Genomic DNA, 27324 nt, shown 5'->3' with positions numbered 1-27324 from the left:
TCCTCCCCCCCCTCAAAAACAGGGGGAAAAATATCTTCAGGGAGGATAAAAAATAAAAAATAAAAATCAATGGAAAAATATCCTCACCCAAGGATTAAAAAAAAACAAAACAAAAAAACACAAACAATGGTGCTTTATAGTGGAGGTATAGTGCTCACCTCTGCTGAGCCTTCTTTGACTGTGATGCTATTCTTCATCTTGAACTTGAACTTGAAGTGCTTAATTAATGACATTCATATTTCTTTTCCTCCGCAGGATATGAAACAATTTGAAGCAGAGCTGAAGCACCTACAAGTGGCTCTGGAGCAAGCCCAGACAACCCTGGCTTCCCCGGAAGTGGGACGCCTTAGTCTCAAGGAGCAACTCTCTCATCGACAGGTGAGCAAAATCAACCCGGGGAGCTGAGCGGGAGCCTAGATTTTTAAAAGAGGAGAGTGAGGAAAAAAGATTTTTAAACTCAGTTATAGTCTTAGCTCTGTATGCTAAGTGTTTTTTAAATGTTTTAAATATATTTTTTATTGATTTCAGAGAGGAAGGGAAAGGGAGAGATAGAAACATCAATGATGAGAGAGAATCATTGATGGGCTGCCTCTTGCCTGCCCCACACTGGGGATGGAGCCCACAACCCCGGCATGTGCCCTGACCGGAATCGAACCATGACCTCCAGGTTCATAGGTTGACGCTCAATCACTGAGCCACAACTGACCAGGCTCTATGCATTGTTTTTGTAATATTTCTTGGAAAATGTTTATAACTTGTAAACACGCTGTAACTTGTCTCTTGCTTATGAGAGAAAGTCTTGGGTATAAAAGTGTGGACTATACTCGCACTTTCAGCACCTGCTGTGTGAGGTGGAGTCGCTGAAGCCGAAGGTACATGCTGTGCAGACCTGCCAGAGCGCGCTCCGCATCCCCGAGGACGTGGTCACCAGCTTGCCGCTCTGCCACGCGGCCCTGCAGCTGCAGGAGGAGGCCAGCCGGCTGCAGCACGTGGCCATCCAGCAGTGCAACGTCATGCAGGCACGTGCGGGGGTCCCCACGCCAGCCCAGCAGCAGCCAGGGTCATGGCTCCTTTACTGAGCTTGTGAGGGCTCAGCCCTCAAAACACACCCAGAGTGTGAACTGTGACAGATGGTTGTGGTTCTGTAAAATTAGGGAATGAAATGGTATTATTTGGATCACCCATGAAAGCCTGGGGAAAGCTCTATAAAAAGATATCTGTTGGTGAACACTATCTTTTAGCGATATTTTTAGAACAACAGCTTATAAAGGTTAATATTCTATTTAGCCATATTTTTTGCCTCGATATTCATCTGAGAATCATCTAGAACCTTGAAATATGACTTTACTGCTAGCACATATTATAGAATTTTTTTCACATTTCAGCTTATTGTTGCACTAAATGCATTTTTGTGCCTGAGAAGTGCACCCAAGTATAACTATTAGTCTGTTTAATAAGAGAAAAATCATTTATTAGGAAAATATGATACTATTTACTTCATATCTCATTTCAACTCATGTTGCACCATTTCTTTCTTTCTTTCTTTTTTTTAAATCCTCACCCGAGGATATTTTTCCATTGATTTTTAGGGAGAGTGGAAGAGAGAGGGAAAGACAGAAAGAAATATCCATGTGAGAGAAACACATCGGTTGGTTGCCTCCCGTATGTGCCCTGACCAGGGTCCGGGCCGGGGAGGAGCCTGCAACAGAGGTACTTTCCCTTGGTCGAGATCGAACCTGGGACCCTTGGGTTTGCAGGCTAATGCTCTATCCACTGAGCCAAACCTGCTAGGGCTCATCTTGTACCATTTTTACCCAAAAATTATGTGCATATCCTCTCATTACATTGCTAATGGCCTCTTTGGTCAACTGTCCTTATTCCATATATTGTCATTTGTTTGGCAGTAAATTCCTGGGAATAGAAGTCACGCTGAAGTAATTTTTTATCCTCTACTCCAGCAGTTACCAAATGCCTTACATATATATTCAGTATTCTTAGATGGATAATCATTATGTTTTTACACTGTTCCTACCATGCCTGACCATGACGTTGCCATCTTCAGGACAATGAATAGGGGAAGATAGAGCATCTCGCCACTTAATTGGTTTGAGTTCCTGAGTAATCTTGGCAGCATGTTTTGGAGAGAAGGTTCTGGAACATCTGAGCAAAGTTGAGGCTTTGGATCACCTAGGAATTTTACCCATCATTTCGTTATTCCCCAGACACACAGGTGATAGGAGTTCAGTCTGTAGTTGGCTGACAGCAGCACAGCATTGCTTCCCCAGCTACTGATATGGAAAGATAAGGCTGTGGCCTTTTTTCCCCCATAGGAGGCTGTGATGCAATATGAACAATATGAACAAGAGATGCAGAGCCTCCAGGAGCTGATAGAAGGAGCCCACAGAGAGATCGAGGATACGCCCATGGCCACCAGCAACATCCAGGAGCTGCAGGCCCAGATTTCTCGGCACGAGGTGAGACAGGAACACAGGAAGGGGGGCAGGACACTGGCTGGATTAGAATCTGTGACTGGTTTCCAGTGAATGAGAGAGAAAGGTTCTCCCAGTCCCGCACATACGTGTTCGGTTCTTGGGCAGTCTCATGGGCTGTGTTTGCATTTTGAGGCCTACTGGCATGAATCTTCCCCCCACATGCACACTTTTTAAAAAAAAAAAATGTTTTCATTGATTTTTAGAGAGAGAACAAGGGAGAAGAATTGATCGGTTGCCTCCTGCAGACCCCCTACTGGGTATCAAGTTTGCAACCCAGACATGTGCCCTGACAGGGAATCAAACCTTTGACCTCTTGGTGCATGGGAGGACACTCAATCTACTGAGCCCTGCCCACTGGGTGAAAAATTGATTTTTTTAGGTGATTTCCCAAGTCCCCAGATCTAGTTCCTCAAAGAAAACAGATTCTAATCTAGTATTTTGGGCTCCAAGTTAGTTTTCACTGCAGCAGGATCTATCTGGGCTACCTCATTGCCCAAAAGAAAAGAATGATGGGCCCAGAAACAAATGACCTGCCCAAGGTCATGAAGCTGGTTCCCAGCACAGACAGCTGCCGACTGTTCTGGCTCCTGATCAGAGATCTGCTCATTTTGTCACATTCTCTGCTCATCCCCCCCCCCGCCAGTTCTAAACATCAGTGTAGACAAGTGTTAGCTTTGTCATGGGATTTAGAATAAATCTTCAAATCAATGATGGCCTAGCCCTGGGCAGGGCTCATTGTATGTATAAAACAAACACAGGAAGGAAAGTGCTGAGAGGAGTAAACCTGATTTGCGATAACATGAAAGTTTGGAAGAATGCTTCTTCCTGTACTTTCAGTCTGCTGTTAATAGAACCAAATCTTGATGAGAGCCTGATTTCCTTACGGATAACTTGAGCACGTAGGGTAACTGATAACTGATTCATTTCCCATTTTTTTCTGTGATTTTTCGAATGTTGCATTTAATGAGAACATTATCCTGCCACTTTCAAATCATAGGAGAGCACACACAGGCCTGCTGCTGTCCACCTGGCCTAGGCCTACCCCTGAGTGCAGGGGGCAGCCACAGAGGGCAGCTCTCCTTGGAGTAGCCACTGCTCCAGAAATCCCCACGGATATGCTCATTCTTTATAATCATTTTCAGAAACAACCAGTAAAAATTAAAAACACATATGCTTTCTGAGAATAGGGAACAGGTCAACCCAGTCGGTGCTCCATTTTAACAGAGCAGACTTGACCACCAACCCACAAAGTTAATGGGAGATAGGCAGGCTTATCTTAGGGAAGAAAGTTCTGGAGAGCTAATTCTGCTCTCAGTCACGTAGGGTAACTATATAGTGCAGATTCTCATGAGCATAGGAAATCAATGTCTTTTGGAGACCAGAATTGCATTTTTTAAAAAAATCTTTATTGTTGAAAGTATTACATATGTCCTCTTTTTCCCCCCATTGACCCCATCTAGCCTGCCCCACCCCCCACCCCACACTATTGTCTGTGTCCATGGGTTATACATATATGCATACAATTTCTTTGGTTGATCTCTTGAATTGCATTTTTAACAAACAACCCAGATGAGTTTTACACACAATTGAGCTGAGAACTGCTTAGGCCATGGGTGTTTACTGTCAGTGTGGGCACCCGCTGGTGCTGCAGTCTTGACGGGCAGTGATCATCCATGTGGCACAAAGGGCGGAAGGACTAAGACTCACTGTGCTTCACAAAGATTCCTCTCACCTACCTGATGGGGCAAGCCATTGTAAGAATGCGCGAGGATTTGTCCTATGGGAACAGAACTCAGGGAGTACAGTGAGCTGGTAGTTGTCTTTTACTAGTGTATGTGCCTGTTAACTAATTATTAATAGAGTACCCATGTGTTAGGCATGAGACCAGATATATAGTAAATAGCAACTTAATCACTACTGTACTTTTAAAACTGTTAGGTTTGAGTATCTAACAGCCTTAGTAGGTAAAGAAGTGATGATTCCTACTTTTTAAATCCTTGCTTGAAAAGTCCCTAACTATTCTAGATGTCAGAAGATCAGGCCAAAATGACAATAATAACAAAATGGTACACTGTGTGTGTATGCATATATGTATACACATACACGTCCATATACACAGACATATGCACACATGTATGTCATTTTTTATTGTTGTCATTTTGTTTGTTTCTGAACTTCAAGTTCAAAGCTCTAGTTTGAATGTCAGTGTTTTTAAAATGAGTGTATGTATACAGATCTGTATATACTCACTCATTTGAAAGACACTGACATTTAATATCTTTGCCATAAACTGTTTTGTACAAACTTTTTAGACAAAGGAGCCAAATACAAGGAATAGGAAAAAGTAATGGTGTTGTAGTTTTTAGGAATAAGTTTTAGAATATACACTTTCATTTTTTAAAAGAAGTAGTCATCTTTTAAGTAAGAATATAATGTCAATATTTTAGAATTATAGTTCTAACTTATTATTTTAGAATGTCAATATTTTAGAATTTTTAATAGCTGTGTGCTGTCCAGAATATATTTTCAATAAGCTCCTGGTAAAAGGTTTAAAACCTCTATCTCTCAAGACAATTTTTTCAACAAGAAACGTATTTAAAAGCTATTAAATTTGAGCTGAATAAGTTCAAAGCTCTAGTCTGAAGCATCAGAAACATGTGAGGCCTGGTAGAGAACATGAGGGAAATTTTGATGAATGCAAAAAAATTTTATTTGGGGAGTCATCTGCATTAAAAAATTAGGCTTTGGTATGTAAATATTACGCTAATCTACAAAAACAACTCCCAGGGACACAAGAATGGCAAGCAGTCTGCTTGCTGCCCAGGTCTGCACAACTGACTGCTCTATTGGAAATATTCAGTATAGAGCTGAGCTTTGCATTTTTTTGTAATTTTAGTCATCACATGACCTGATTTCCATGGCATGAACCATCTGGCAGTGACAGGTTCTTCAGGCGCTGGAAAGAGAGCGGCAGGCTCTTCAGGTTACATAAGTTCCTGACTGCGCACGCAGCATCCCTCGGGGTTAGGATCCCTGGCCGGAGCCTGGGTGTCCTGCCCAGCGGCTCTGGCCCCTCTGCGCCCCGCGCGGTGGTCCGGCTCCGGCACCCAGCGCTGCAGGCAGGCTCGCTGCCCCTCGCCGTCCACATCCTGCCTCCCACCGCGGCTGCCGCCAGGCTCAGCGCTGCCATCTCATTGGCCAGCCCTGGAGGAAGATGAACGCGGCTCGCTGTTTCCTTTTGATGCTGCTCTGACACTCAGGGGGTGGGAACATGTTTCCTCAGGAGCTGGCTCAGAAAATCAAGGGCTACCAGGAGCAGATCGCCTCCTTGAACTCCAAGTGCAAGATGCTGACAATGAAAGCTAAGAACGCCACCATGCTGCTGACGGTGACGGGGGTGGAGGGGCTGGCGGAGGACTTGGACCGGGAGCTCCTCCCAGCCACCTCCGCCCACCCCTCTGTGGTCATGGTAAGTAAGGGTCAAGGCCAGGTTTGCTGGCGCCCTGCACTCTCTCTCTCTCTGACTGCACCCTGGCTCCTGGCTCCTGGCTCCTGGCTCCTGGCTCCACGTTTACCCTCTCTGACTGCACCCTGGCTCCTGGCTCCTGGCTCCACGTTTAGTCTGGCTTGTTTTAGGGATCAGAAGTAGGTCTTGCCGAGGAGAAGTGAGGAACAGGCTCCTGAAGTCTCTGCTACATTTGGGCCAGAGCCAATATTTGACACCGTAAACAATGACAGTTGACATAAAGCTATTTGCTTGAGACTACTGAATTACTTAACATGCCGAAGGTCGGCCCTGCATTTGTTTATAACTGAGCAAGAACACCGAGAGGCTCTAAGTATTTAAAACAAAACAAAACAAAATACCTTTGCACAGTTTTCTAGTTTTCTGGGAGATGGGAGAAGCATGCTACATATATTGTGTGCTTTCCAAGTTAAAACATTGGCTGGCTAGATATGTGTGTTTAGTTGTAGAAATGTTTAGTAAAATATCGAAGAAGGGCTATTCTTAGAAAAATAAGAAAATAGCTTAAGCTTTGGATTAAAATAAAGAAGTTCCACTAATTTCTGCCTGCATTATTTCCCCATCACTTTGCATGTAAAATGCATGAATTATTTTGGTAACTCAGTGTGTTCCAGTGCTGTGTACTTCCCACACATATGTGCTGTGCCATGTCTAGTGCATAACCAATACTTAGGTGACATGTCCCTCAGGGTGCAATTGTCTTCTCAGAATATTTGAAATTTGAGCTGTACACAAAAGTCCAAGCTCCATTTGATAGACCCTTCCATCATGTGTACAATTCATGTTTTTTAAAAAAAATTATTTATAAAGGTACAAACAATCAAGAAAAGGAAAATAAATTAGAGAACTATTTCGTCAACCACAAAACTTTTACTCTGATATGCACCTGCTAGCCCTGTTTCTTTACAAATGGTTCCTAGCTTCATGTTCACCTGCACCACACTTTTAAATACTAACACACGTGTAACACGAGTGTGTATGAGATGCGGGTCTCAGTCATTCTAACCTTTGTTATGCTAGTATAATGATCTCTGACCTCTGCCTGACCAGGTCTTTTGTTGCACAGCTAATTGATTTTTAAATTAATTGACAGATGACTGCAGGTCGCTGTCACACTCTGCTCTCACCTGTCACTGAGGAGTCTGGGGAGGAAGGAACCAGCAGTGAGGTCTCCTCTCCGCCTGCCTGTCGCTCCCCGTCTCCTGTGGCAAACACCGAAGCTTCTGTGAACCAGGTACCTACCACCCGCTCGGGGGGGCCCCCCTCGCTGTGCTCTCTGGACGCCTGCAGGACCTCATTCCTGTCGGGCTGAGGGTGTGAATCCTGGCCTTTGAGGAACACACCGTGAGGTGTGACAGTTGCACAAGCTGTGATTGTCATGTGAGACCACTCCTGGCTTTCCAGGTCATCTCCTCTCCAGGGCTCCTGGCAATGAGATGAGCAAAAACTGGGTCACAGAAATGATAGCTGGAGAAGGCTCTGTTTTACAGCATGTGGCTCCGGTGTCTGACAGCTCTCGGTAATGGAGCCCTGCATCCTAACAGAAAAGGAAATGTTTATGTCGCCCATGTAAAATAACGTGGTTCTATTGCTCTGTGAATATGTGTTGACATTAATTTTGACAACTACCAGCTCAGGTTTTTTAAAATATATTTTTTTATTGATTTCAGAGAGGAAGGGAGAGGGAGAGAGACATAGAAACATCAATGATAAGAGAGAATCATTGATCAGCTGCCTCCTGCCTGCCTCCTATTGGGGATGAGCCCACAACCCAGGCATGTGTCCTGACTGGGAATCGAACCGTGACCTCCTGGTTCGTGGATCGACGCTCAACCACTGAGCCAAATCAGCCAGGCCCAGCTCAGATTTTGAAGCTGGAAAACTTCGGTTCGTCATATCATACTTTTGTTTCATTTACTAATGGTCATCCAATTTAAAGGTCTGGCTGCCGGTTTATATATTAGAATGCCCAAGTAGATTTGAGCTTTTACACTTATCATTCAATAATCTTAAATTTTATTTTTTTTATAAAATAGGAACAATGCCTTGTTTTGAGATGCCTTTTATCACACATTATATTAAAATAGATTCTATAAAAGTATGTCAAAATTTTTCATGGAAATATTAGATAGAAATAAAAAAGACACTCATACAATAATCAACAAATTTTAAGGCATGTTGAGTAATGCTACCTTTTTCTCATTTAGCCAAAACAACTAAACATTATTTAAAAAATTGTGTTACTATAAAATTACGTAAATAAAATAAAGAAAATTATGTAAATGTTCTAAGAGGTTTAGCTGTATTATCAAGGAAGAAATATTAAACAGAGAGCCCGAGCTGGTGTGGCTCAGTGGACTGAAGGGTCCCTGGTTCAATTCCAGTCAAGGGCACATGCCCAGGTTGCGGGCCCGATCCCCAGTGTTGGGCATGCAGGAAGCATCCAATCAATCATTCTCATCATTGATGTTTCCATCTCTCCCTATCCCATCCTCTCTGAAATCAATACAAATATATTGAAAAAAATATTACAGAGAGCAAAGGCTCTATTAACTATATTACAAATTGATCATACTTTTTAAAATTTTAAAGCAGAAGCATTCAAAATAGGGTTTCTGTGATAAAGACAACCCCTCCTCCCCCCAGAAAGGAGAATAAAATTGATGACGCCTTTAGATGAACAGTTCTCTTGGTTAAAATCTCTATAGTTTGAGAGCAGTTAGCGGTTCATCCATTCATCAGCTACATCCTGAGTGCCTGTTCGGAGTGAGGTCTTGTGCCGGGTCCCAGAGGTGCAGCAAAGGGGAACACAGCTGGGCTTTCTGCCCTCCAGGCCCTTGTAATCTACAGAGAAAGATGGCTGTGGGACCAATAATAACAAAAGTGATGAGAGGAAATTGAAAAACAGCCCAAATGGGGAAGTTCAGGGTGCTCTGGAGGATTTGGGGAACTGTTCTCCAAATTCTGATTTTAAAATATGCATTACTCACTCTTTGAAATGTTCTTTCCTGTGGTCACATATTATTAGGATCAGAGAAACATGGCTGCAGTCAGCTGTTGATTGTTTAGAAAAAAATATATGCCTAATATTCTTAAAATTGAACAATAAACACTGGCCTTGAGACTAACACTGTGGGAAGAATATCCCTTTTCTGAAAATATAAGTCTCGATGCTGCTTCTCCTAAAGTGTCTTTCAGAGGACATGAAAGTGTCCTGTAAATGATAATTATTTATCATAATTATTTTAACTGTCGAGCTCAAGCAAATCCCCAAATTGTGAGTGAGATTATGCTTTATTTTAATCCCACTTGTCACTTCTCTCCATCAAAGGAAACTATCCATTAAATCACATTGTTAACCTAACATACTTATATGTGATACTACAAATTCTTTCTAAATTTCATTCAGTTTATGTTAAGCAGCTCTACTAGGCAGAAGCTATTAAAAAGCAAAAGTGTTATGTTTGGTGTTGCCTTAACAAATTGACCCCATCATCTACGGCCACATGCCATTCTTCTACAGTAATGTAAGCCAGGGGAGAAGGAATAAATACAGCCCGAGCCGGTGTTGCTCAGTGGATAAAGCATCTGCCTGTGGACTAAAGGGCCCTGGGTTCAATTCCGGTCAAGGGCATATGCCCGGGTTGCATGCTCAATCCCCAGTAGGGAGCGTGCAGGAGGCAGCCGATCAATGATTCTCTCTCATCATTGATGTTTTCATCTCTCTCTCCCTCTCCCTTCCTCTCTGAAATCAATAAAAATATATATATGTTTTTTTTTTTTTAAAAAGAAAAGGAACAAATACAACATGGCCAGTGAAGCACTCAATAAAAATATATTTAAAAAAAAAAAGAAAGAAAAGGAACAAATACACATGGCCAGTGAAGCATTGGATTCACAAAAGTTTGTCTTGAAACTGGGAAGGACATTTAGAATTCGCATGCGTTCCAGTTTTCAGACTCAAAACACGGTACAGAATGTGCACAGCTGCTTTATACAGGCCCAGCGGTTTAAAAAGGTTTTGTGCTTGCTGCTCCTGTAAGTAGATCCCTGTTATATAACGAGCGGATCGCCCACTTTCGGGGTGTTCTGTCTCTGACAATAGTTGTTAGCTGAAATGTGGTTCCAGTTTCACCCGCTGGAGGATGGATGAAGGAAGCAGCCCCAGGATGGGCTGCAGGCTCCGTGGTCCCGATGGAAGCCAGCCAAACAAGACTGCAGTGCCTGGGAGAGCTGAGGAGAGCACAGCTTTGAAAGGGGATAGTGTAAGGGCTGGGGCGCTGGGCTCCAGGTTAAAGGTCAGCGCAGGTCCCAGCTCTCCCTCCTCTAAGCTGAACGTCCTTGGCAAGTGCCTCAGTCCCCGCATCTGCCATGGGAAGCAGTGCTGCCGCTTTCACACAATTGTGAAAAAAGTTTAAATATGATGTTAATCGTTAAAAGTACCTTTTTGACTGGAAAATGGTGATGAAATGGTAGCTATAGTTTTCTGAATTTATTTCCTTAGGAATCTACTGGATAACAACTCCTGGAACTTAGGCACATAAGTCACAGACACATATTTCTCAGGGTGATTCCTCAAAATGACAAAGATTGCCTTTATTTGGTACCTACTTAAAGCACTGGTGGATTTATTTTATTGAATCCATGTCATCCTCAAAGAGGTCCAAGTTATTCATCTACAAAAGGCGGTGTATGTTCAAATCCTTAAAACACACACACATAACAGTTCTCCTTCCTGTCTAACAGGCCTGAGCCACACATACACAATCATAATCAAACACAAAAGCGCCAGAAAAAAAGATATTTTGGTAACAGATTTATTTTATTCTAGCTCTTTTAAGAGCCTTTTAACAATTTATAATAGAGCCTTTAATTTAAAAATGTTTACAACACTTAAAGCAACTTTTCCCTTGAGGAGTGTAATAGTATAGACATGTAAATAAAACAATAGATTTAAAGAAGCACTTTGATATGGATGATTCATGATGTACATGTATGTCTGCCTGTTATTTGTCAAACAGCAGGATGTGCTCAGGATCAGAGACTACAGGCATTTCTCCTTCAGGGAGCCCCCAGCCTGAGAGCAGCAGGGAATTACAGTAGATCGGGATGCGTGCTCTGACAGCGAGCACCTAAAACCAGGCTGGAGTCCAGGATTGGTCAAGGATGGCACCTTTAACTTTAAGACAAGAGTGAAAGTTAGGCAGTTGTGAAGTTTTCCAGGCAGAAGGAACCCCAGGTAGGAAGGTGTGCTATCAGAAAGGAAAATGGCCCATCAAGGCAACTGCAAACAGTATCGGTGGAACTGGAGGAACAGATTTGGTGGAGAAGGAGAAAGAGAAATGAAGCTTAGAGGGATGCAGGAAACACACCCTGAAGGACCTTGGATGCCACACAAATGAATTTGAACTTGATCCAGGAGCTAATAGTTAACTGTTGATGAAAATCGACTAGAAGCTACGTACGGAAGTGAGTTTTAGATGGATCAACCTGGGTGGATGTGGACAGTAGAATGGAGATGCACCAATTCAGAGCCAGGGAGGGAGTTAGGGACAGAGTTGCTGTCAGAGCCAGGCCCAGACTCGAGCTGCAAATGGGAGAGACAGCAGGGGGATGGTGGCCACCTGGACAGCACCGCTCCACATACAGGAGGCAGCCTCTCCCCTGTTAGAGTTGCTGCGACCCTGTGGACACAGCGTCCAGGCTTCCTTCCCTACCTTCTGATTTGCAGGAGAAGCCATGAATCTGGATTCTTACCAAATCTCCCTGTCTCGGTGAAGAATAATTTAATCAATTTGAAACACTGTATAAACCAATCTACAGGTGTACGGGCTGCCAGTGTACAGCCTGGGAATGGGGGAAGGCACTGTAATGAGAATTTGCACCAATGCTGTGGCAGGGGCATGCGTCAGTAGAATGTCATTTTTACATAAGCAGTAGTTGATAAGGAGAGAAGAAATAGCAAATAAATATCAAGTCTTTAGCTTAGGTGAAAGACGGATAATGCTTTATCATTTTTTCCTAAGTTCATTTGTCACCCTCGATTGCTTTTTAAATGTTGAGTTGAAAGAGACTGGGATATACTCATTCAACTGTGTATGTGAGTCAGGAGCTTATAAATACACCCACGTTTGAGAATGAGCGGAGAAAAACTATAAACGAGAAAGACTGAATGACTAGAGGGCTGGGTGGAGAGCAGAGAGATGAAAGGCAAGTGTTTCCAGAAAGGATGGCCGGTGGCATGGATGCTACTGAGCGGTCAAGCCAGAGAAAGGCTGGAACATACTCCTGTTATTTCGTAGGGAAGAGCCACTGATGATGAGGCAAGAACAATTGCAGTGGACTGGTTAGGACTGAAGCTCAACTGGGCATTTAGAAGTTGATTGAGGGTGAGAAAGTGAACATATCAAGTGTAAACTACCATTTTCAGAAGCTGCATTATGAACTAAAAGGGAGGAAAGTAAGAAATGGTGATTACAAATGTGTATACAGGTATATACACATGTAACGACCCATCAATAATTTGTGAAATTTCTAATATATGATATCCTGCAAGAAAATAATTATGAAAGAAAGACTATTTGCAGGGGTTTTCAGAGGGAAAAGATTTGACTCTGTGCTGAGGAGAAAGTCAGGAGAGAGGGAGAGGATGTTAAGGGACCGAGCCCTTGAAAGCAAAGATGGATGGGATTCTAGGAGGGTGAGCCTTAAGCAAGGAAACTGGCCAGAATAAGAAAAAGGTGAGTCTGAATACAGACATACTTTTGGAAATTTCAGAATGTTAGGAGTATCTCTTGGGTGGCTTCATTGCGTGTCTGTACGCATGTGTGTGTATGGGGGCATGCACATACATGCATCCTTTAAAGTAAAATTATATTGAGTTCTGGTTGGGGTTTTCCAAGTGAGTGAAGCAGAGGTCAAATGGACAGAGGAAACGAAGCTGTTGGCAAAAGAAATGTTTAAGTAACTTTAGATGTCGCTGGTGCATGGGGGTTGAACCAAGTCAGTGCTGACAGGCTATCATGTTCAAGGGTATGGAGGACTGAAGTGGGTTGGAGGTGCATGAGGATGAATGAATATGAGCTTTTCCAAGGACTGGAGAATACCAAGGTCACCGACCAAGGAGGTGACAGGGCTAGGAAAGGAGAGGAACCCGTCTCCATGTCCCAGTGCCATCAGTAAATGTTAGAGACTTATTTGGAGCCTCAGCAACAGCAACAACATAGTTAGGTCTCCTGGCCCTTCACCTGGGACTGTAGTGAATCCTCAGAAGCACCCAGTGCTGCGCAGAGGAGGGACCAGTGCAGGAGATGGGAGTGACTGGCCCCAATTATATGACTACGTAGGAGGAGAATGCCAACTGGACCTCAGGTGTCCTGGCTTCTCAGGTGTCAGACTGCTGTCTGCATTCATGCCACTACAGGACCCTGCCTCTCTCCCCTACTGACCCCAACCACCAGGCCCCTTCCTGCTATGGCCGTGGTTTCTCGGGCAGCTGGGACCTTCTTCACTACATTTTACCAAGACATTATTATCCATAAGGTTCAGGTATTTAAAATTAACATAATTTTATTCAATAACATAACTGTAAAAGGAGTGAACTTTATGATAGCAATACCCAGAATCTAAACATTACTCACCAATTCAACTTCTATTAATATACAAATAACCACAGAAACAAATGGAAACACCTGACTTATATGTCTTGATATAATAGATCCTATTGTCAATATTAATAAAATATATAATATGACTTATAACCCAAGGAATAAGAATAATTCAAGGGCCTGATTTTTTATCATTCACTTTGATTACTTTTTTGTGTACTTTCCAGGAATTGATTAGAAGGGAACCTTTTTTATTTGTTTCTTAGAGTAGTTTTAGCTTCCCTATTTTTTCCCATTTTTAAAGTGAAAATATTTAAATTAATTTCCATGAAGAATGAGCTCTCAAATATGGAAGATCTGGCTATCCCTGAAAAATGACTTTCTGTAGATTTAATTTTACTTAAAGCAAATTATTCAGAACTTTAAGCAATGCATTAAGCAGAATTTTAGAAAAGGTTCAGAAAAGATTACTTAGGGTTTTTGTTTGTTTTGCTATAGTAGTTAATCTTTAAATACGTGTACCACTTCAATCCTTTGTATTTCCATTTTACCAAATACAAAATAAGAATGAGTTTTGACAACTTTTATTGCTAAATTTGTTGATTTTTTTTAACATAAGCTGAAATTCTAAAGCAACTATAATGTGCTTTGATACGACTTCTACATTCTTCTTGCCACAAGAATTTACTCACTTTAATAGTCTGTAGCCCCGCCCTAGCCGATTTGGCTCAGTGGATAGAGTGGACTGAAGAGTCCCGGGTTCTATCCAGATCGAGGGCACATGCCCTTCAGTGGATAGAGTGTAGGCCTGCGGACTGAAGAGTCCGGGTTCTATCCAGATCAAGGGCACATGACCTGGTTCTGGGCTCAATCCCCAGTGGGGGGGCGTGCAGGAGGCAGCCAATCAATGATTCTCTCTCATCATTGATGTTTCTATCTCTCTCTCCCTCTCCCTTCCTCGCTGAAATCAATAATAATAAAAATAGTCTGTAGCCCCTGGGACAGGTGTGAATCCCCCCCCCCCTCCAGACAGACAGCACGCAGAGCCTGTGAACCCACACTCTGTCTTCCCCTTGACTCCAGCGCTGTGCTTTGCCCGCACAGGATATTGCTTATTACCAAGCCTTGTCTGCCGAGAGGTTGCAGACCGATGCCGCAAGGATCCAGCTGCCACCCCAGGAGTTCTATGAGCCAGGACTGGAGCCCTCAGCGACCGCTATGCTGGACAACCTGCAGCGTTCCTGGGAAACTTTAAAGAACGTGGTAAGTCATTGAAACGTGGGCCGGTTTGAGCCCACCAGACACCGGTGACCTTCGTGGTTGCCTTTTGCAATCCACACAGAGAGTTTACACATGCCCTGCACCGCTGACCACCCTCTATTGGGCCACAGAGGGAAAGCAGTGAGGAAAGCAGTGTCATAACCTAGAAGATAAAGGGCGAGGAAGCGTTTGGTAATATCCCTTTTCTGCTTTAGATCAGTGAAAAGCAGCGCACGCTCTACGAAGCTCTGGAACGCCAGCAGCGGTACCAGGACTCCCTGCAGGCCATCTCCACGAAGATGGAGGCCATCGAGCTGAAACTCGGTGAGAATCTGGAGCCGGGCCGGAGTCCAGAGAGCCAGATGGCTGAGCATCAGGTAAAAATAGCGGTGACTTCAGTTTCCTGCATGACTTCATAGGTGCACTCTTGTGACTGGTCACCGGCCAAGCGTGTGTGGGAGAGCAGACTGACATTTTTTTACTGTATCAGTTCTCACCGAGTAAACAAGGTTCCAAATGCTGGTGGTTTCCACTCCTGCTTCAGGGAGGGATCGAAGAGGGAAAGAAAGAAAGTCAGACCTTGAACCTAATGAAAAGATGCTGCATGCATTGCTGTTGCTTTTTTTTTTTTTTTTTTGACCATTGTAATTTTTTTAATTCTTTTTTTTATTATTGCTTAAAGTATTACAAAGAGTATTACATATGACTCCTTCTTTTTCCTCCCCTTGACATTCCCCCGGCCTCCCCTACCCCCCAGTGTCTTATGTCCATTGGTTATGCTTATATGCATGCATACAAGTCCTTTGGTTGATCTCTTACCCCCACTTCCCGCCCTCCAACCCTCCCCAGCTTTCCCTCTGTAGTTTGACAGTCTGTTCGATGCTGCTCTGCCTCTGTATCTATTTTTGTTATTTTTATTATACAAAGTGTAGTTCCTTTTATTTTTTTAAAATCTTTATTGTTGACAGTATTGCATATGTCTGTTCCATGCCTGTATTTCCTTTATTTTGTTGTAAACTGTTGTAAGAATAAGACACCCTTCCATCTACCTTCTCTTGGTATTGCTGTTCTAAGAAACTTAACCATGTGCCCAGCACCTCCTATTATCACTTAAGAGAATAGCTCTCAGACTTCAATGGGCAAAGAAACAGTTGAAGAGTAAGGGCTTCTAAGTTATAATCTTGTGCTTGTTCTTGCCTTGAATTCCTTTTTAAAAGGTTACGTAAACTAGGCAAAGCTATAACATTCTATGAGGAAGAGATAGTTATTTCAACCTAACCCAGAAAGCTATGGTTTAAAATGCATCAATTTAAAATGCATGATAAGAAAGTGCATATGTTAAAATCTGGGTCACCCTTTAGCATTTTATCAGGTGCACTATTAATGCACGATCAGGTATAAGGGAGGTGCAAGGGTACGAGGCTTACATTCACCTAAATATTATCACCATGATGTGGGGAAGTGCTGTCTGCCCCGACCAAAGCTCAGGGGCATGTGGCAGCCCTATAGAAAGCAGAAGAAAAGGAAAATATTTTTAGATGCAAATTAAGAGCTATAAAAGCATGACATGCTATGTGTATCTACCAAGTACACATTTATCTTTCCCCTAATTTGCATTTGTGTAGTTTCAGAACCTTGGAATATCTTGTTTGTTCATGTGTGCGGTCTAAGGTGAAATGGCATTCTTTTACAATATAGGAGCTTGCAGTATAACATAAAAATAAAGGTATTTTATCTAGAGACAGCATACTGAGAATATGACTTCAGGTTTTTGACACTTCTGTGACTTTGTAAGATAGAGATCAAAGTGCCTATCATCCATTTGAGGCCTTATTTGGGGTCTTTCTGTTTCTCAAAGTCACCCCTAGTCAGTCTGGTTTGGGGAGGGTTCCATACATAAATATATAAAATTAAAATTAACCTCTGTTTACCTAAACCAAACCAATCGTGAGGATAGTCAGGGACTTTGGTGACTATTACAATGTGGTTTTCCCTGAGCTCCACAGTCCTCTTTAACTGACGCCCCAGTTTTCTGATTGTCAGGGCCACCTCGTTGTCATCTGAAGGGGTTTTTCACGCAGCCTCAGTGTGCTCCTGGGGCTCTGTCTACAGTGTTGCAACCCTCACCCCATCACCCATGCTTCCCCGTCCCTGGAGGGGACCTCTCTCTATTCCATCACAGCTCCCTTTGAGCTTCCAAAGGAATTTGGCATAAATTATCCCAAGGCTGCCCTAGCCAGTTTGGCTTAGTAGATAGAGCATCTGCCTGTGGACTGAAGGGTCCTGGGTTCTGATTCCAGTCAAGGGCATATATCTGGGTTGCTGGTCCAATCCCTGGCCCTGGTCGGGAATGTGCAGGAGGCAACCAACGATGTATCTCTTTCAGATCGATGTTTCTCTCTCTCTCTCTGTCTCTCCCCCTTCCTTCCACTGTCACTAAAAATCAATGGAAAAATATCCTCAGGTGAGGATTAAAAACAAAACAAAACAAAACTCTAATAAATTATCTAAAGGCTGGAATAGAGTGAATTTGAGTGTCACTCGCTTAGATTAGCAGAAGCCCATGTTTCTGGAGAGGATCACACAGCTCACCTCTCTCTCCTTCCGGGTCCTCTCTGCCTTTGTTCAAGGCTCACCATTCTTATGTCCCAGGTGACTGACCACACCCTCCCCCCCAAAAAAAACAAACAAACAAAAAACAAACCCTTCCCTAGGTCCCACAGGACTTAGGATCTCTGTGAAAACAGGATCCTGGTGATTTGCCCTGGTGATCTGCCTGGTGACATTATAGAGCTGCTGATTGAAAATGCAAATTAGCTCCCAGTCACCACAACCTTGCCTCCAGGCATTCCCATGAAAACACACACAAGCTAAGCATAGAGCAAATTATTATTTTGTTCAATGGATTTAATGGAGAAAACTCAAAATTGTGTATTAATGCTAAGTATTGTAAATTAGAAATGAATCTGTAACTTTTCTTGTAATGAGGACCAACCATGTGACTTTTTCTCTTTCTAAGTTGAGAGTGGTAATGCTAGCAATCATAGCAATGAGGAGAGGAAGCTAATTCAATGATGACTGCCGATTTGAGCTTAACAATTATGTTAATGCTCTAATGCAGTGGTTCTCAACCTTCTGGCCCTTTAAATACAGTTCCTCATGTTGTGACCCCAACCATAAAATTATTTTTGTTGCTACTTCATAACTGTAATTTTGCTACTGTTATGAATCATAATGTAAATATCTGATATACAGGATGGTCTTAGGCGACCCCTGTGAAAGGGTTGTTTGACCACCAAAGGGGTCGCGATCTACAGGTTAAGAACCGCTGCTCTGAGAGGGAAAGAAGTATAAGTAATGTGTAATGTCTCATGTAATCACAAATCTGACATTTTCCATCTGACCTACTTTTTGCTGTCAGAATCTGTGTTCTACAAATTCTGGGACAGAGCCGCCCACATGAAAAGCTCATGGTATCACAGCGTCTAAATTGGTTCTTAGCTTCTGGAATGGTACTTAAAAAATTCCAAGCACTGCCCGGCCAGCGTGGCTCAGTGGTTGAGCATCAACCTATGAACCAGGAGGTCACTGTTTGATTCCCAGTCAGGGCACCATACCCGGGTTGCGGCTCGATCCCCTGCAGAGGGTGTGCAGGAAGCAGCCAATCAATGATTCTCTCATCATTGAAATTTCTCTCTCTCTTTCCCTTCCTCTCTCTCTAAAATCAATAAAATAAATTTTAAAAAATGTCCAAGCACTACTGTAGAATCACTGTTTCTAAATTCCAGCTGAATGTGGGTGAGAAAGTCCAGTACGTTTTTTATATTTCCTAGAAATTAATACAAACACTTCAGTTGTTATTTCTTCCCCAACACTCGCTCAGAAGCATTCATGTTTCTTTTGAGAACTAACTGAATTCCTACATTATTCCTTTAAACTTTTGTCCAACTCTACTGAATTTGGGTGGAATACTGTGACTTTCCTGTTATCTTCTATACATTGTTTGACAGATTACATTTGAAGACATTCACAGGCTCATACGCTGGCTTGTGGCTGTTGTTCTGAGCATTCAGCCCTCTGTGATGGGACCTCCATTGTCATAGGCAGCTAACTCTTTGTGGGAATGTGTGGTCTCTGCCTCACCAAGCTCAGTGATGGCTAGTAGACAGAGCTCTGAGGTTATTTTGTTTTGGTGTTAATATGTACAGCCACTCAACATTTGAAATGAACTATGCTGCTGTAGATCGTTCTGAAAGTCACAATGAAATTCATGTTTACATTTGGTGTTGAACCAAACCATGTTCTCTCTAGAGTGAGTCATTTTAGAGAAGCTCAAGGTAGGTAGTTCTCTAAACCACGAAAGTGTCATGCACACGCCCTGCTTCTCACCACAAGTCAGAAGCCCAAAGACTTGCCTTTCATCTTCCTCTCCTTAGTTTTGAGTCAGACATCCTGGGGAAGCAGCTGGCCACCAGCCGAGACAGGGCTATGGGGTGAAGGCCTATTTGACTGCTGTCTGGATCTTTTTGTAATAAAATTGAAGTGAAATTCACATCCTATAGCAGTAACCATTTTAAAGTGTATGATTCTGTGGCATTTGCAAAAACATTTTATCACCCTTAGAGAAAACCCCAGGAAGCTTGGCTGTGAAAAACTATAGCTGTCTTCCAAAAATATCCGCTCTCCCTTGAGAGTAAACAGAAGCATGAATAGGGAGGCTCCACTCTCACAGGATGAAACTTAACCGTGCTAGAATCTTTCATTTCCTAGTTCTTTCATTACGTCTTCAGAGCATTCAGGGAGCTACCTCAGAACCTTGCGAGCTGGAAACGGAAGCTGGTGACTTCACTCTACCCTTGATTGGTCAAAGCGACTGAGATTAAATGAGGAGGCTTTTGTTGTTGTTGTTGTTGCTTCATGATTCAGATACATGTTTTCTCTGTGAAGAGTAAGAATGAATTCAACCAGATCTGTTGAGCATCTACTATGTGCACAGCTGAAATAGATGAACTTTTTTCACTAATTTGTGGTTTTAAAAACCTACTATAGGGTGGAGTGGATTACCAAGATACTGTACCAAAAAGAAAATTTTAAAAAAGTGATTGTGGGCTACAGCAGTGGGAAGTAGCTAGAAGGAACCTCTTGCAGGTCTTTGGGGAGAGGCAGATTTTGAAAATTTGGAATGGCAACAGGAGTGGATAGAAGGCACTATAAATGTACTTGTGAGGAAAGCCACAGGTGTGCAATAGCGAGGGGGCTATTCTTGCTCATACCGAGGGTCAATGCAGAAAAAGACAATGCGGTCCAACTAGTTATGGAGAAGCCTTTAAATTAAACAGACCAAATAATGCAAATGTTATATTTTTGGCAATCAAATAACAAGAAGTTATTATAAGGTAGTATGAAATAATTTACTGGACAAAAAGCATCTTTAAAAATATAATTTTATTGATTTCAGAGAGGAATGGAGAGGGAGAAAGAGATAGAAACATCAATAATAAGAATCATTGATTGGATCAGCTGCCTCCTGCACTGGGGATGTGCCCTGACCTGGAATCCAACCGTGACCTCCTGGTTCATAGGTCAACCCTCAACCAGTAAGCCACTCCGCCCAGGCCAAAAAGCATTTTGAATGTATAGGAAGCAAGATCAGTCTGTAATTCATTACAATCCAATTATAATATCCCAGTAAGTTCTTTGGTGGAGACTGACAAGCTAATTCTAAAATATATGGCAAATGTATGAAAAGATATATATTGAAATTTGAAAGGGTCAAGAATAGCCAATGCAACCTTGAAGAAGATGAGTAAAGTTGAAGGATGTATCATTTAGAGTGAGACTTACAACGCTATAGTGTGTATGGGAGTGTGGTATTGGCACAGACAGACAGCCAAAGGGTCCATGGAACAGAATTGGAAGGCAGAAGCACACTCACATCTACACAGACACTTGGCTTATGTCAAAAATTATACTGCAAAGCACTGAGTAAAAAATCATTTTTAATAAGTAATGCAGGGTTAGTTGGCTATCCAGATAAAAAATTGTTGACCCCCCTACCTACATTGGACACAAAAATTAAGTTCAGGTGGATTGTAGATCTAAATGTGAAGGGAAAATAAAACGTTTTCCAACAGTGCTTCTCAAACTATCTGTAGTAAATAACCTTTAAAAAATTTATTTAAACTTTCTAGCCCATCACAAACCATTATCTTTGTAACATAAAATAAAATAAAATAAAATAAAATAAAATAAAATACTTCTTGGATATCAGGTCAATGTCAGGTTGCTATAAAGTTTCCTAACATTTACCTATTTTATCGTCACCCGGTCATGAACTGGCAACAAACATTTTGCAGACTAATGCCATTTTTTTCGACCACACTTTGAATAGCATTCTTCTAGAAGAAACATATGAAAATATGTTCATGACCTTGAGGTAGGCAAAGATCACTTAAATAGGACACCAAAAGCCCTAACATTTTGTTGTTGTTGTTAATCCTCTCCTGAGGATATTTTTCCATTGATTTTTAGAGACAGTGGAAGAGAGAGGGAAAGACAGAAAGAAACATCAATGTGAGAGAAACACATCAATTGTCTGCCTCCTGCACAAGCACTGACCAGGGCATGGGCCAGGGAGGTGCCTGCAACCAAGGTACGTGCCCTTGATCAGAATCGAACCCGGGACCCTTTGGTCCGCAGGCCGACACTCTATCCACTGAGCCAAACCAGCAAGGGCACCTAACTTTTTTAATAGAGGAAAATGCTGGTACATCAAACTACCAAAAGGGACCATTAAGCAAGTCTTTTCCCATTAAGGGACACCCAGATTACAACATGGGGGCAGATATTTGCAATACGCAGAACCAAAAGAGACACAGGCACTCTTATCCAGAGGAAACAAACAACTCCACACCTCAGCAAGAAAAGGGCAGGATCCACTAGAAAATGGGCAGGAGGTTTTTAGCGGGCGGTCACCAAAGAGGATGTTCAGGTGGCCACAAACATAGGAAAAGCATTCAATCTCATTAGTCATCAGGGAGATGCAGATTCAAAAGACAATGAGATCACCTCTATGAACCCACTAGAAAGGCTGACATGGAAAAGATCTACAAACCACGTGACCGTGGAATATGCTACAGCGATGAAGATGATCAGCTCTTTGTACATGAGGCAGCACAAGAGACTTTCACAGTCCCGAGAGGGAGTGGAAGAAGCCAGACACGAAGCAGTACATCAGGGGTGATTCCACTATCCAGAGCCCACACAGGCAAAAATAACCCGGACGTTTACCAGCCAACACCCTGGCTGGCGATCCTTGGGAAGGAGGGAGAGACTGACAGGGAGCAGGATCAGGGGGCGTATAGTCCTGGGCGTGTTCTCCTTCTTGCTCTGGGGGGTGGGAGCATGGGTGTGTGCAGTTGGTGAGACTTCATAGAGCTGTGCATTTAGTGTGTTCACTTCCTAGGTGTATCTACTAATATCAGTGTCATCGCATCTGTAAAAATCCGGTTAAACCTGATGACACTTGATATTAGGGAAAGAGAAGTTCTACTTATTTGTTTTGTTAATATTTGTTGAGAGCCTACAGGAGAAGGCACCGTGCTCACAGGGAAGCCTGCAGTCCTGTGAAAAGATGGGGATTAGGCACATGGGGTCACTGGGAACTATGAAACACTGGCGAATACAAAGCCCCTTCTGCAGTAAGGCCTGTTTTCTAACACACATTTAAATCCCAAGTAAGACTCCCTCCTGCCATGATTACAGCTACACAGCAAGTCATAAAGCATGAAAAATGGAAAATAAAAACCATGTATAATTGTGATTGACGTTAATCGGGAAAACAGGGTGCTTGCTACTTTACAGAAATTGCTGAGCATGGATGGACCTGGAGAGCATTATGCTAAGTGAAATAATCAGAGGGAGACAAATACCATATGGTTTCACTTATATGTGGAATCTAATGGACAAAATAAAATAGAAACAGATTCATAGATACAGAGAACAGACTGACAGCTGTCAGAGGGGAAGAAATAGAGGGGCTAGGTGAAAAAGTTAAAGGGATTAAGCAAAAAAACAAAACAAAAAAACAGCCCTAGCTGGTTTTGCTCAGTGGATAGAGTGTCAGCCTGTGGACTGAAGGGTCCCTGGTTTGATTCCAGTCAAGGGCACATGCTGGGGTTGCAGGCTCAATCCCCAGTTGGGGTGTACAGGCGGCAGCGATCAATGATTCTCTCTCATCATTGATGTTTCCATCTCTCTCCCTCTCCCTCTCTGAAATCAATAAAAATATATTTCAAAAACAAAAAAATAAATAAAACCTCATAGACAACAGTATGGTGATTATCAGAGGGAAAGGGAGGATCAGAGCGTGGGTAGGAGAGGGTAAAGGGAGCATAAAGGTGGCAGAAAGAGACTTGACTTGGGGTGAACACATAATACAATATACAGATGACATATTATAGAATTGTACCCCTAAAACCTATATAATCTTATTAACCAATATCACCCCAATAAATTCAATAAGTAAATAAGTAAATAGATTGCTGAGGGTCCTGGAGTCACTAATATGAAGGCAAGAATATAGGAGCTGGAGAGAGTGTAGTATAAGAGGCAGGCAGGGGTAAGGCCAGACAAGTACGTGGGAAGGAGCTTGGATTTTACTTTACAGGTGATAAGCCACTAAGTATCTTAATGCAGGTGAGTGAGAGGGTCTGATTTACCTTTTTAAAAGCTCGCTCTAATCACTTGGTGAAGAGGGGATTGGAGAGACGAGAATGTGAGCAGGTAGCCCCAACACTAGGCTCTGACTGAGGGTGGAGCGGAGGAGATACACAGGCACACAAGTAAGCATTTGGATTTGGTGTGGGATTGGATTGAGCCAGTGAAGTAGAGAAAGTGTGAGGAATGGCCCCTGGGTCTGGAGGTGGAGCTATGCCCAGAAGGGCGGCTCCTTTACTGAGGTGGAGAAGGAAGGGGAGGAGGCAGGCTCCACACGTCATAGGATGGAGATACCTATGAGATGTGTAAGTTGAATATAGGAGCCTGTTGTTAGGATGGATGTCTGGGTTAGGGATGCACCTTTGGAGGGGTTCAGCCTTGGAAACCATTGAAAGCCTTGGGAATGGCCCTCACCTGGGACAGATACAGAGCGAGGAAAGAGGGGCTGGAAATCAGCCTTGTGAAACGGCAAATGTTAGCTTGGGAAGCAAAGGAGAAAAATGAGAGGGTGGTGACATTCGAACAGGTGACAGATGGCTCCCATCTTGTATAATGTGAGTTTGGGATTAAAACGCATAGCTATCTCAAACCTGGGGAACTTGGGAGTGGGAATGGGAAAAATCGTGTGGAGGAAGAAAGTGATGAATTTTATATTCAACATAGAATTGTAGATGCGAGCATGAATTGAGCATGCCCCCACCCCCTAGATCAGTGATGGCGAACCTTTTGAGTTTGGCGTGTCAGCATTTTGAAAAATCCTAACTTAACTCTGGTGCCGTGTCACATAAAGAAATTTTTTGATATTTGCAACCATAGTAAAACAAAGACTTATATTTTTGATATTTATTTTATATATTTAAATGCCATTTAACAAAGAAAAATCAACCAAAAAAACGAGTTTGCGTGTCACCTCTGACACGCGTGTCATAGGTTCGCCATCACTGCCCTAGATTATAGATGAGCCTATTGAAAACCAGAAAGATTCATACACTTTATCCCCTGAGCCAAACCGGCTAGGGCGCAGAAAGATTCATGAACTTGTTCAAATTCATTTAATTTAATGACACACGTGGTTTTGAAATCAGAACTTTTCTGACAGGTCGTCTGGGACTTTCATGTTGGAACTTGTGTTCGTAGGCCCCCTATCTGCTGGTTAAATGGCTTTGAGTGAAATATATCCACTCATCTCAACTGATGGGAGACTGAGCTGGTGACAGGATTTCTCAGTCCCCAGAAATCCGGACTTGAGTGTGATTCCCGTCTTTCCCGCAGGCACTGATGGATGAGATCCTCATGCTCCAAGATGAAATCAGCGAGCTGCAGGCATCCCTCGCGGAGGAGCTGGTGTCTGAGTCCCCGGAGTCTGACCCCGCGGAGCAGCTGGCCTTGCAGTCCACGCTCACTGTCTTGGCGGAGCGCATGTCCACCATCAAGATGAAGGCGTCAGGGAAACGACAGCTTTTGGAGGTAACATAACTCGGAAGCCCCACATGTCCATGTCCCTTAGAGTTGTGTTGACAAGTGTCTGGGTTACTTTGTGACGTACAGTTTTTCTTTTAAAAAAATATTTATTTCTATTTATTTCAGAGAGGACAGAAGAGGGAGAGAGAGAGAATCATTGATTGGCTGCCTCCTGCATGTCCCCTACTGGGAATTGGGCCGAAAACCTGACTGGGAATAAAACTGTGATCTGATTCATAGGTCAATGCTCAACCACTGAGCTACAGGGGCTGGGCATGATGTACAGTTTCATTGTTCCTCACACATGAGGAGCTGGTACTATGTCTCAGGGAGGGTCTCATGAATGGAGCACTGAGTCAGTGTGTAGCCAGAAATGCATCTTCTCACCTCTTTTTGCCTCATTTCAGCATGAAAAGTTGAGAATATAGAAAGCAAATAGTTGGTAGACATGGGCTTTATGAAGAATAGCTATGGAAGGTTTGCACAGTGGTTTGCTATCCTATATAATAAAAGCCTAATATGCAAATCAACTGAATGGCGGAATGACCAGCAGAACAACCAGTGGAAAGACCAGTTGCTATGATGAGCACTGACCACCAGGAGTCAGATGCTCAATGCAGTAGCTGCCCCCAGCCCACAGGCCCCAGGCCGGCCAAGGCGGGTGCCAGCGGGGCCCCCCCCTCCCCCCGATCGCCCTGCTGATTGCCCCACAGATCAGCCCTGATCGCCAGCCAGGCCTATGCACCCTACCTGTGCACTAATTTTGTGCACCGGGCCTCTAGGGTTTAAATAAGAGCATATTATGAATACTATTACTAATGCTGTGAAGAATAAATCTTTAGTCAGTGTTAGCCAGTTCAAGCACCCTGATTCATGAAAGTTTATTTTTGCTTTATTCTCTCTTATCATTTCTGGCCCTAAATGTATAGGACATTAGACCTGAGACTCCACAAAATCCTTTAGAATATCTGGCTCCTTGTACCTCTGGGATAAAATCAGTTCTCAATACATTTCTTATTACACGAACTTAATATTATTTTATTTGGCTGATGATTATACTATAATTCAATTAAACATGGTCCTATTGTTGGGTGTGTAGGCTCCTTCTAGTTTTACCTGTTATAAGATTAGTCAGATAATATATTCATGTATTTCTTGTTCAGAATAAATTTAAAATCAATGTGTCTGCTTTATTTAAAGTTTATGTTAAACTATTTTTCATGTAATTTAAAAATAATAAGTTATTTATAAAGTAATTTTAAAATAAGGTATTTAGAGTACCTTATTTTAAGAATTAACTTTTTAATGTATTAATATTATCCCCAATCATTCTATGAAACATTTGTGGAGTTTCAAAATTAAAATTAAGTGATTGGCTTGGTGTGTTTTTTTTAATATGAATTATTTGCCATCATTGAAAAAAACCACACAGAGATCTAACAATAACAACAACAAAAAGAATTTCTTCTTTCATTCAAGAAACTAGTAACACTGGGCCACTTCTTCTTGCAGGGAATCAATTGCCTGAAATTCATGATGCTTTCTTTCTAGGTGGACCGTATGTACTTCAGTTTGTCACAGTCCCCACCGCTCCCTACAGTTTCCCCACATTGGGGTCATGTACCTATTTCCAACCCACCATCTTATGCCATTGTTTTGTTCTAATCCTTGACGAATTTTCATCATTCACATTATCTACCTGGTCCTGTATTATGTAAGAATGTTTAAACTCTAGGTGCACATTAGAATCAAAGGGAAAGATTTTTAAAAATATGAATCTTGAGACTCACCTCCAGAAATTCTGATTTATTGCTCTGGTATGTGGCCAAGGATAGTTTTTTGTGTGTGTTTTGTTTTGTTTTTGTCTTGCTTTTGAAGTTTCACAGTTGATTCTGGTGAGCAGCCAGAGATGAGATCATTGTTCTTGTGTTGAATCTTAATGATTTTACCTTCGGGCGATCTATGTGACCTTCTGCTTAATTCATTAGGAGAAGTTAAATGATCAGCTGGAGGAACAGAGGCAGGAACAGGCCCTGCAGAGGTACCGCTCTGAAGTCGACAAGCTGGACCACTGGCTCTTGAGCACTAAGGCCACTCTGGACGTCGCGCTGGGCACCTCCAAGGAGCCCATGGACATGGAGGCCCAGCTGGTGGACTGCCAGGTATGGAAATGATCTTGAAGGAACATGTCAACATCACAAAGCATATTTTCAGATGTGAAAACATAATGGTAAAAAGGCTTGATATGGATATACGATTT

General features: G+C 42.6%; 1 protein-coding gene across 1 annotated transcript in view; it reads left to right on the top strand.

Moving 5' to 3' along the window:
- SYNE1 (spectrin repeat containing, nuclear envelope 1) overlaps positions 1-27324 on the top strand; it is a 407398-nt gene that overhangs the window by 257763 nt on the left and 122311 nt on the right. The window contains exons 86-94 of the mRNA XM_014532125.1: positions 121-378; positions 837-1019; positions 2331-2474; positions 5776-5961; positions 7112-7252; positions 14730-14888; positions 15101-15262; positions 24876-25070; positions 27053-27226. Coding sequence (XP_014387611.1) covers positions 121-378; positions 837-1019; positions 2331-2474; positions 5776-5961; positions 7112-7252; positions 14730-14888; positions 15101-15262; positions 24876-25070; positions 27053-27226 — 1602 coding nt within the window. The remainder of the gene's footprint in view (positions 1-120; positions 379-836; positions 1020-2330; positions 2475-5775; positions 5962-7111; positions 7253-14729; positions 14889-15100; positions 15263-24875; positions 25071-27052; positions 27227-27324) is intronic.

The sequence above is a fragment of the Myotis brandtii genome, unplaced genomic scaffold, assembly GCF_000412655.1.
Source record: "Myotis brandtii unplaced genomic scaffold, ASM41265v1 scaffold847, whole genome shotgun sequence".
NCBI classification, from domain to species: Eukaryota; Metazoa; Chordata; class Mammalia; order Chiroptera; family Vespertilionidae; genus Myotis; species Myotis brandtii.
This window is presented reverse-complemented; position numbering and strand designations above follow the sequence as displayed.